General features: G+C 45.1%; 1 protein-coding gene across 1 annotated transcript; it reads left to right on the plus strand.

Annotated features, from left to right (window-relative positions):
* Positions 1 to 247: 247 nt before the first annotated feature.
* Positions 248 to 5,925, plus strand: LOC310801611 (tripartite motif-containing protein 16; the record flags this gene model as incomplete). The annotated part of the gene is made up of 6 exons (XM_083665677.1): positions 248 to 841; positions 1,596 to 1,691; positions 1,900 to 2,148; positions 2,271 to 2,293; positions 3,501 to 3,646; positions 4,428 to 5,925. Coding segments are annotated over 6 exons (1,665 nt in total), but the record flags the coding sequence as incomplete, so codon positions are not given.
* Positions 5,926 to 12,107: the final 6,182 nt, after the last annotated feature.

The following is a 12,107-nucleotide window of genomic DNA, read 5'->3' on the forward strand; positions in this document are numbered from 1 at the left end:
ACCTGTACCAGACGAGCCACTGGGCCGCAAGAGGCCGGCCAGCAGCTCCCAGGAGCGACCCAGTGACCTGGAGAGACCTACCACTTCCTCATCACCTAACCCCTACATGCCAGCGCGAGAGAGAGGGAGGCTGGAGAGAGAGGGAGGGAGGCCGGAGAGAGAGGGAGGGAGGCCAGAGAGAGAGGGAGGGAGGCCGGAGAGAGAGGGAGGGAGGCCAGAGAGGGAGGGAGGGAGGCCGGAGAGAGAGGGGGAGAGGCCAGTCTCTGCACCATCCGCTGGTGGTGACCTATCGTCTAGTGGCCCACCTGCTAAGAGAAACACACCCACTAAGCTAGACACACCCCCTGCTCCAGAAAGTCATGTTACCACCAAGAAACCCCACGAAAACATAACGGCCGCACCCACGGTCCCAAACAACGCCTCTGCATCGGCTGCTAAAGAAACGCCCAAACCAGAAAAATCACCTGCTGGAACTCCTACGGCCTCCAGAGTGCGTGCCAACCTGTCCCCCGGCGGTCAGAGCCCCAGTGCGGTGGTCCCCTTCCCCTGCCACTACTGCCCCAGTCCTGGGCAGCTGCCTGCGGTCAAGACCTGCCTGGTGTGCGGGGCCTCCATGTGCTCCGACCACCTCCGCCCCCACCTGGAGTCCCCTGTGTTCCAGAGCCACACCCTGGTGCCCCCCGTGGAGGACATCTCCCCCTGGAGGTGCCAGGAGCACCAGGAGATGAACCGGATCTACTGCCGGGAGTGTGCCGTGTGTGTGTGCACCGTGTGCACCGTCATCGGCTCCCACCGCAGCCACACCTGCGTCGGCATCAGAGAGGCCGAGAGAGAGCTGAGGGTAGGAGGGGGGGGTGACGCCGGGGGAACACTCGCTTACGCTTTTACGTTTTTGTCATTTAGCGAGGCGCTTTTATCCGAAGCGACTTACAACAAGTGCGTTTGTCTGAAGTCAGTGAATCGTCTGTGCATCAGTAGCGAAGGAAACATTCTCTGTAAGCAAACATCCTCTGTGGCTCAGTTGGTAGAGCATGGTGCTAACAACGCTCAGGTTGTGGGTTTGATTCCCGCTGGGACCATATGTACTGAAAAATGTATGCACTCACTGCAATGTAAGTTGCTTTTGGATAAAAGTGTCAGCTAAATGGCGTATATTATCCATGCTAGGACCAGGTGCACTCACACTGATAACACAAGATAACACAAGATCTACACACAACGCATAATAACACACTCTTAGAAAAGGAAAACACTCGAGCACACTGGCTTTCTTGCTCCTTCACATTTCTGTGGGTAGATAACAAATTCAGTTAACTGATGAAGGTTTTTTCCATTGATAAGTTTATTTATTTATTCATAAATATTTATTTATTTATATATTTATTATTATTTATTAAGCTCAGTTGTGTGAACCTTTCTCAAACTATGATAACACAATCTAACAAAACAGTAGTAATAACATAGTAATATCGTAGTTTATAGCCATATGTCACATGGTGCTATAGCAAACAAAAGCACATCTTTCCTGTTGCTGTTCTTGATGAGAGGAGGATCATGCTCTTCATGCTCTTCATGCTCTTCATGTTCACCCTCAGGGGAACCTGAAGGAAGAGCTGAAGAAGCTGCAAGAAACTGAACAAGCATTAGTAAACAGAGTGGCAGAGCTTACAGAAAAGAAAAAGGTCTTCCAGGTAAGAGGGGATTAATTCTGATACATGCATACAATATGCTTTATATAATATATTTTATGGTAAGATTGCCCTTTGGCTTCAGTGTGTGTGTGTGTGTGTGTGTGTGTGTGTGTGTGTGTGTGTGTGTGTGTGTGTGTGTGCGTGTGCGTGTGCGTGTGCGTGTGCGTGTGCGTGTGCGTGTGCGTGTGCGTGTGTGTCCTCTCCTCAGGTGGTGTTGAGTGAGGCGCAGGCAGGCGTGCAGCAACAGTACAGGGCCATGCAGGAGGCCCTGGAGGAGGAGGAGCAGCAGGCTCTGCTGTGTGTGTCCCAGGAGGAGAGCAGGGCAGTGGGGGGTCTGGAGGGACAGCTGGGCCTGCTCCAGAACACCCTCACCTCCGTCCAGCAGGGCCTCCACGCCCTGGAGGAGCTGTCAGACGCCAGGGGGGCCACGCGTGTGCAGGAGCAGGCTTTCATCATGGTATGGATTACAGGCTTCATCGACATGTCTGAATTATACCACAGGCAAAGATTGTTGAGATCTATAGAGAAACATAGCCACTGATGTTGTTTGTTCAACCTTTTTTTTCTTCTTCACAACAGGAATACAGAAAGGTCACCAAAAGGTAAGAAACTGTTAGAGTTAGAACTTAGTCCTATACTGTAGTTGCTACAGCAACATTTTAAAAAGCAATAAATCTTTGAAACGTGAAAAGAAAGTAACACTGGGTGGGGAAAAAACATGAGCAGCAAAACATTGATCCTGCTTAATCAGCATAAGCAAAATCATTGAAGTGTGACGTACTGTATACTGAGTGGACAGTTTTTAGGAAATACTCATTTATGCTCTTTATATAATGTCCTTCTGCTCATTTTAGAATTGCTCAGACCCTTAATCTGTTTATCCTCCAGATATGTCGCAACATGCCATACATTTTTTGGTAGATCAGCAAACATTCACTTGTAATAATGGTATGAAATGTACAGTTCTAATGATAGGTGATGGTAAGCTGCAGAGTATCAACAGTTGTAGTTGAGCGAGTCATATTATTGATAGTAGTAGTATTAGCAGCAGTAGTAGTAGCAATAGTAGCAGCAGCAGCAATAGTAGCAGCAGCAGCAGTAGTAGTAGTAGTAGTAGTATTATTAGGGTAGTAGCAGTAGTAGTAGTAGTTGTAGTAATAGTAGTAGCAATAGTAGTAGTAGTATTAGCAGCAGTAGTAGTAGCAATAGTAGTAGTATTAGGGTAGTAGTAGCAATAGTAGTAGTAGTAGTATTAGCAGCAGTAGTAGTAGTAATAGTAGTAGCAATAGTGGCAGTAGTAGTAGTAGTAGTAGTTGTAGTAATAGTAGTAGCAATAGTAGTAGTAGTAGTATTAGCAGCAGTAGTAGTAGCAATAGTAGCAGCAGCAGCAATAGTAGCAGCAGCAGTAGTAGTATTAGGGTAGTAGTAGTAATAGTAGTAGCAATAGTAGTAGTAGTATTAGCAGCAGTAGTAGTAGCAATAGTAGTAGTAGTAGTATTAGCAGCAGTAGTAGTAGCAATAGTAGTAGTAGTAGTATTAGCAGCAGTAGTAGTAATAGTAGTAGCAGCAGTTTTAGGGTAGTAGTAGTAGAAGTGGTAGTCGTAATAATAATACATTTACATTTTTACATTTATGGCATTTAGCAGACGCCTTTATCCAAAGCTACGTACAACAATACATAATACAGGTACAATAAAGGTAGTATAACAAGTATACTGCAAATGTTTCTGGTAGATGTTTCATACCCCCTCCTCTCCTCCTCCTCCTCCTCCCCTCCTCCTCCTCCCCTCCTCCTCCTCCTCTCCCCAGTGTGAGTGAGCGCTCCAGCGTGGAGGACCAGGAGGACCCAGAGGAGGTGGACCGAGCCCGCCTGCTCTCCCTGAAGGAGTGGACAGAGAAGCGGCTGGACTCTGTGGTCATCTCCCTGCCAGACAGAAACCCCTACAGACTGCTCTGTGAGTGTCCCACATTAACCGCAGTCTCATCCTTCACACTCGCACCAGTGCCGTGGCAACTGCCTTCTGAAACACACTGAACAGTGGAGGCTGGTGGAGGTAGAAATCGGAGGAGGGGCTCTTTGTAATGCAGGGGACGGAATGAGGAATGGTATCAAATACACGTTTAATACCATTCCTTATTCCGTTCCATGCATTACAGTAAGCCTGTCCTCTACCTCCTACAACCTCCCCTGGTGCCATATGTACAGTACCAGTCAAAAGTTTGGACTCACCTTGCCAAGAGTGTGCAAAGCTGTCATCAAAGCAAAAGGTGGCTACTTTGAAGAATCTAAAATATAAAACATACTCTGGTTTGTTTAACACTTTTTTGTTTACTACATAATTCCATATGTGTTCCTTCATAGTTTTGATGTCTTCAATATTAATCTACAATGTAGAAAATAATAAAAAAAGAAAGAAAGAAAAACCATTGAATGAGAAGGCGTGTCCAAACTTTTGACTGGTACTGTATGTATGTACATTGTTTTACTTTTTGCATGGATGAAGAATCATGTGATTCATACAAAAATGAATGACCTTTTGCTCCAACATTCCTGTCCTCCGATTTCTACCTCCACCGGCCTCCACTGAAACTAACCCATGCTGCAACACAACTACAGGCAGTGCTCCAGATCTCTCACAGCATCATCATCATCATCATCATCATCAGTGTGCTGTACAGCTTGTTTCATTCAACAGTCATTTGCTCACGTGCTGGATGTGTTTGTTCTGTTACCAGACGGCATATGCCTCTCCCTGGACCCCGACACGGCCCACCTCAAGCTGCTGCTCTCCGAGGGCAACAGGAAGGTGACGCACAGCGAGGTCCATCAGGCCTACCCAGAGCAGGGGGCACGGTTTACCTCCTTCCCCCAGGTCCTGGCCTCCTGTGCCCTGGAGGGAGGCCACTGGTACTGGGAGGTGGAGGTGTCTGTGGATGAAGGTCGCTGGAAGGTGGGTGTCTGCGAGGGGCGCATCGGCCGCAAGGGACAGAAAGACAACTGTCGTATCGGCTTCAACCCGTCCTCCTGGTGCCTCGTCAGTGACAAGGGGAAGATAGAGGCCTTACACGACAAGGTGGCCACTCCGGTGAACGCTGGTGAGCTACAGAGAGTGGGAGTGTTCCTGGATTTTGAGGAGGAAAGCCTGTCCTTCTACAGTGTGGCACAAGGGGGCGCTCTAACCTTACTGCATTGCTTCAAGCAGAAGTTCACAGAGCCACTGTACCCTGCGTTGGCTGTGTCCAAAACCCAACTGACCGTCATTGACCTGTTCCAAACAGCCACCGCGGAATAGCAAAGATGCTAAAGACTGCATCTGCAATGGAGGGGAGGCTGGTGGAGGTAGAAATCGGAAGACGGGATCATTGTAATGCATGGAATGGAATGAGGAAACCTATCAAATCAAGAATCTGTGTTTGATACCATTCTTTATTCCATTCCATGCATTACAATAAGCCGTCCTCCGATTCCTACCTCCACCAGCCTCCCCTGGTGTCATATGTATATACATTGTTTTACTCTTTTATGTAACGTTAGGAAGTATCATGTGATTAATGCGTCAATCCATGGGATTTTAAGATGACCTTTTGCTCCAACATTCCAAACACACAGATTAGCTGCAGGGGTCACAGTGGTGCACATTCTAAAGACTGTGTACCATTGTTTTAATTTTTGAACACACTGATCGTGAAAGAATCATGTGATTTATTCAATGTCTGCCAATGTGATTTTTTAAGATAACTTTGTGCCTCAACATTCCAAACCGTGTTTACATTTTATCAGAAATGTCAATGTTTATAGGGTGATAGCTTTTACATGTTTTTGATACTCAGAACAATAAAACATTCTATTAAGTAATTCATGACATAAGCTTTGCTTTGAGAAGGTGACGGGGCTGGAAAACAGAATGTTTTACTATTTGTATGTAACGGGAGAAGAGTCATGTGATTTTTAAGACAAGCTTGTGTTACGACATCCAAAACTGGGCATACATTTTATTCTCAAATAAAAATGTACAGGGCCACAACTTGTATACTGTATGTTTGCTTTGAGAAGCTGAGGGGTCTGGAAAACTGAAAGAAAACATTTGTTTTACTTTTTTAACAGTCGAACAATCACATGATTTATGCAAAAGTCCTTAACCAAGATAATCTTGTGCTTCAACATTGTTACATATGACCCTCAAAAAATGGTTGACATGTACACATTGTAATTTGTAATATTTTGTTGATACTCAGACCAATAAAACAAATATGTATTTCTTTACCATTGTCATTGTTTTGAGAAGCTGAGGGGTCTGGAAAACAGAAATACAGTTCTATGGCAGAACACTAGGTGGCAGTGTTGATCAATACTGCACAAGTCAATGGGAAACAGTCCCATTTTGGATCAGACTGTCTTTGGCCAGAATCCGAGTCAAGATTAGAAAGCGTTGGTGTGCTTTCTCTCAGAATTGTAGATGGCAGGCTAGTATTGTTTGACATCACGTATGTGTCCATCGTTTCTTGGATGATACAGTAAATCCCTTTGGTTTCACAGATGTTCACACACTGTACAACTACACAACATACAGTACAAGACAAAGAACAGAGTCCAGAATGAAATAGGAATGAGTCTTATTAACGCCTACTGAGGGGATACCAACATCATGAGAAAGACTCATTCTTATTGCATATCTTTTATGTAAATACAAGCTTACATATAAACGCTTCTTCTAATCGCCACAGAGCAGCAGATAGACACAGAGGAGTGCAACAGCAAACTGTACTTTCTCATTTCACCTGTCTATTTGGAGAAACGGGAGTATGCTGTGGAACAGCGTTTCCCAACCGCTGTGCCGCGGCACACGTTGGGTGTGCCGTGAGAAATTATCCAATTTCACTTTTTTTTAAATTAACATTTATTAATTATTATCTGCAAATAAAATGCCATTGTCGAGTGTCTGTGCTGTAATATAGTGACTGGCAGAGTAATGTAATATTCGTCCGGGTGGCAGCAGGTAGCTAATTGCCTCGTTCCTTCTTAGAGACAAGAGTCGCATGCGACAGGTCGTGGTGACAGTGATGGAGAAGTTTTTAAAAAGGAAAGGCCCTAGTATGAGTGGTGGTAAAAAGAAAGCAAAGACGGTGAGCTCGAGGCAATACAGCGAAAGCTATCTTCCAACAGCGCCATGGTGCCAAGCAGCGTAAACACATCTCCAAACGAAACACCCGTCGCTTCAAAACAAACCGATGCACTATTTTGTTCGCCTGCGTGAAAACACAGAGAAACTTTTATGAGAAAAACCACAAAGGTAAATGAGAAAGCCCTCAATGCTAGTTACCTAGTTGCTGAACTCGTAGCTAAATCCAAAAAGTCCCACTCTGTGGCAGAGACATTAATACTACCTGCCTGCAAAGCCGTTGTCAACGAGATGCCCTGACGCGGTTAAAGACAGAGCTAAAGTCCCGCTCTCAGATAACACAATTGCCAGGCGTATTGATGACATGTCTACAGACATCGAAAGTCATGTTTTGGGAAAGATACACATCAGTAGGAAATTTGCGTTGCAACTTGATGAGTCTACGGATATTAGAGGACATTCTCAGCTATTGGCCAATGTGCGTTTTGTGGATGGAGATGCCATTAGAGAAAACTTCCTATTTTGCAAGGCACTGCCAGAAAAAACAACAGGACAGGAAATGTATATAATATTGTAATTATATATACTGTATCAGGCTACAGTGTCATTTTGTAACATTTTTGGTTGGTGGTGTGCCGCAAGATTCTTCCAATGTAAAAAATGTGCCGTGGCTCAAAAAAGGTTGAAAAACACTGCTGTGGAATATGTTGGGTGCAAAAATTCTAAAAATTCTTCTATGTTATCACATTGATTATACACGCTTGTCTTTGGTCCTCTGTGGCTCAGTTGGTAGACCATGGCGCTAACAACGCTTGGGTTGTGCGTTTGATTCCCGCTGGGACCATGTATACTGAAATGTATGCACTCACTGCAACGTAAGTCGCTTTGGATAAAAGCGTCAGCTAGATAAAAGCGACATATATATCTTTGTGCATTTCTCTCAGAATTGTAGATGGCAGGCTAGTGTTGTTTGACATCACATATGTGTCCATAGTTTCTTGGATGATACAGTAAATCCCTTTGGTTTCACAGATGTTCACACACTGTACAACTACACAACATACAGTACAAGACGAAGACGTTACAGTCAATGCACATGACTGAATGCTACTGCTAATTCATATACTGCTTACACTGCACTACTTATACTATACTGCACTACTTATACTGCTCATATACTGCACTACCTGTATAAACTGTTCACACCACACTTTTCTGCTTTTTGCACTTCTGGTTAGACGCTAACTGCATTTCGTTGTCTCTGTACTTGTACTCTGCACAATGACAATAAAGTTGAATCTAATCTAATCTAATCTGAAGAGAAGTAAGGTATGGAAACATCGACATTTACATTTTAGTCATTTAGCAGACACTCTTATCCAGAGTGACTTACAAGCAGTACACTGGTCTGAAGTACAGTAAGTGAATATACTATATATCACAATCATCGCAAGTAAGACTTTCTAGAATAACAAGTTTCGGTTTCAGTTCATTTACGAGGGCATGTGGGAAACAGGTGTTTGAGCAACTGTGTCGGAACAGTTGGTGTGTCAGTACCTCTGAACCTCACCGACCCTTCCACAGCAGGTGTGTTCGGCAGGCAACAGACATTCAGGGGAATCAGTCTTTGTTGTGGCCCCGTACGAGTCATTCCTCTCCCCGAGTTACCTCACTGACTCTGAGAGGGCGGCTGTATCTCTGAACCGATGCCTCTGTGATGGACAGCATCAAAAGCCATGAGAGCAGTGGTGACATCATCTGGTCCCTCAGGGTGATGGGGTTAGAGCTGCAGATCAGCAGCTGTTGTTTAGGAAACCAGGAACCAGGGCAGACAGAGGTAATTACCCAGCAAAGACTCCTCAGTCCTGGCTTACATGAAAAGAGATCTTCTCATAACACGGTTGTATTTAGCCCTGACTACACACATCAGCCCACGTGACATTTACTCATTGGCGTATAGTAGATATCATCAACTTGTGAAGTCTGGTTTGGAGAGAAAGGGTTAGGCTTAGGGTTAGATTAATGTAATTCAGGTGAGGCTCGTGGAGGTAGAAATCGGAGGACGGGCTCATTGTAATGTATAGAATGGAATAAGGAACGTTATCAAACTTTATACCATTCCTCATTCCATTCCATGCATTACAATGAGCCCGTCCTCCGATTTCTACCTCCGCCAGCCTCCACTGGTACACGCATGGACCGACAAGATATACCAGTATTTACATAGACTTATACAAGACACCAACTCATGAAGTGTGGTTCGGAGGGATATTTGCTGGAGAGAGAGGGGATGAATGTAATCCCTGTGTGTGCCCTCAGCTGTGGAATGTGACAAGCTATTTCAAGTGTACCATACCAAGTGTATGCTGATATCTGTCTGCCAAGGAAGAGCTGAACGCAACAGTTGGTTGAACAATGTTTCTGTCCATAGGGTCTTTGTCGCTGATGTGGCTACATTCTAGACACACACACACACACACACACACGCATGCACACACACACTAACAGCTTATCCCCTGGCTCAACTAATAGCCGTTCAAAAAAGAAAGTCAATTTCCTCCACTAAGACTTCCAGTGGACATGTTTTTTTATTTGTTTTTTTTTACAAAGACTCGAGAAACTTGATGCCAAGCAGGTGTACCGAACTGCCATGGCAACAATTTCACGCTGGTAGTCATGAGCTTGGCGCCGGTTGGCTATCTATCTGCCCCTGAGCGGGTTTCCCCCTCCTTCCTCCTCGGACCAGCTCCAGCTGCTCCTGGGTCTGCCATTTGAAGCCCAGATGCCAGGCACTTCCCACAGAGAGGGCATTAAGAGAGGGCATAATTATAGCTCTCTCTCTCTCCCTGTCAGACTGCTGCCCACTCAGGCACGGCTCTCACAAGCCTACGGTGTCCCTCAGGAACTGCTGAGGGGGACAGAATGGGCTTGGGCTTGCTGGACAGAGCTCTGTCTGTAGACTGTCACTCTGTGACAGGAGACGGGCATCATTAAACTGTATATAGATGGCAGGGGAGGCTGGTGGAGGCAGAAATCGGAGGACGGGCTCATTGTAAGGCACGGAATGGAATGAGGAATGGTATCAGACACGCGTGTTTGATACCATTCCTCATTCCGTTCCGTGCATTACAATGAGCCCGTCCTCCGATTTCTGCCTCCACCAGCCTCCTCTGATACATGGGTATAATGATGGACATGCTGTGGGGAGCCCATTATATCAGATGGGAGATAATGAGGACAACCTAGCAGCAACTGTAGCCAGTGAGCATGACTGCACCATGGAGACTGTGTGTGTGAGCAGCTCTTGCAGATGAGACATGTTCAGGTTCAGTGAGGGAGTCTATGAACTTGTCTTTGATCCAATGAGCCCAATCCTCTGGTTTCTGCCTCCACTAACCTCCCCTGAGTGAGACAACCCACCCCCCCTCCGTAAAGATGACCTAAAAATGTCAAGGATAAAGCATAGGGTCTTAAGATAACGCATTGCGTGATTTGCTTTGTGATCAATAGTTAATTAAGCGAATCTCTGCTCTGGTCTCAACCCAGACGTACATTTCTAGATCACCTCGCTGAATTATTGAAGCTAATCTCGTATTGTGTGGGAGTTCATTCTGGTGATTCATTTCATTTCGGTAACACTTTATTTTAGTTAACACATATTGGACACTAATTTGTAGCTTAAAAGTGTTTTCTTTTTACCCAGAGCCTGAAGACACCCACACACCCACGCACACCCGCACACACACACACACACACACACACACACACACCAACACACACACACACACACACACACACACACACCTACACACCCACGCACGCGCATGTGCACGCACGCGCGCGCACCCACACACACACACACACAAACACACCCACACAACAATGTTATTGGGAGCAAGGTTGGCCTTGGCGTTAGGGAGGAAAGCGGGTAACAACAAGGACGCAGGTTCAATCCCCGGATGTGAACCGGGGAGATCTAACTGGCCAGCTTTTACATGACTCATAACATAGTTACCACAGAACACAGAGTAAGAAAACACTGAATAAAGACCTAATACATGGCTAGTAATACCTACAAATTGCCCAATTAGCTACTTATTAAACACTTACAAGTTACAAATTAGTGCCTAATGAGTGTTTCCCTACACTAAAGTGTTCGCTTCTGTTCTACTCAAACCCATGAATACTGAGTATGATTCTCTACCTCATCGACCTCCACCAGCCTCCCCTGCTCTACGGCATCTCATCTCAAGGCTCTTCCTATTCAGTACACAAGTGCACCTTGCCTTTCTGTATTGTTATCAGGAAAGTGATTCTGTTTCCTGCTGGGAGGACCCTGGGCAAACAAGCACCTCTTCTCTGCAGCCTGGTCGTGATACCATAACATCGTCTTCTGTCTTCTTTCTCTGCCCAGTGTGCTTTTCACACGTAATGAGAGCTAACTATTGCCCAGTGAGGATGGTACGTTTTCAGCTGCTCGTCCACAAACCAGTTTAATTGGAGAGCAATTTGTTTTATGCTATCTTTGAGAGAGAGAGAGAGCCTTTATCGTTCCAGTAATCCTTGTAATAATCTTTCTTTTCGGAAAAAACTAATGATCCCCACATGATGGAAAATAGTTGTGGCAATTCTGGGGAATCTAACGGTTATCTTTGCTTTGAGGCTTATTTTACTTCGTCTTCAAAGGAAGATGTGCTCTATTACTAATTCAATGCCGTTGAATTCAATGCAAGCACAATTCGTAATTTAACCCAAGGGCATAGAGATATGCAACTGTTAGGAATACGCCCAAATCTTTTGGTTAGATAGAACAGACATCTGCTCTGTTTTTATTATGCAACATCCTCTAACGGAAACAGAGAACTAACCAACAAGCAGCGTCTGAAGCTGGCAACAAAGTACTGCAGAGTAACAGTTTGTGCCAATCTTTAATCAGGAAGAGGAGTTGACAGTTTGGCCTTGCTATACTGCACTATTGCATCAGACAATCCACTGATGTATTTGACTGTCTGAAAACTACTTCTGGGTTGTTGCACAGGCACAGGCACAGCATACAACATTTTCACTCACTCATAGATCAGCTTTGCAAGAAGGCGCTATAGACTAGCCATTCATTCTGAGCATGTGCTGTCACCTAAACCACTGCAGTTTCTTTGCTTCCCATGTTAGCTAATGAAACTTGCTCAGAGGTGGAGAGGTTTGTTAATTGGCAGGGCAGCATTGACGTGTGTGTGTGTGTGTGTGTGTGTGTGTGTGTGTGTGTGTGCATTTGTGGCTCATTAAGAGGAATGTAGCC

The sequence above is a fragment of the Argentina silus genome (assembly GCF_951799395.1).
Source record: "Argentina silus genome assembly, chromosome: 3".
In the NCBI taxonomy this organism is placed as follows: Eukaryota; Metazoa; Chordata; class Actinopteri; order Argentiniformes; family Argentinidae; genus Argentina; species Argentina silus.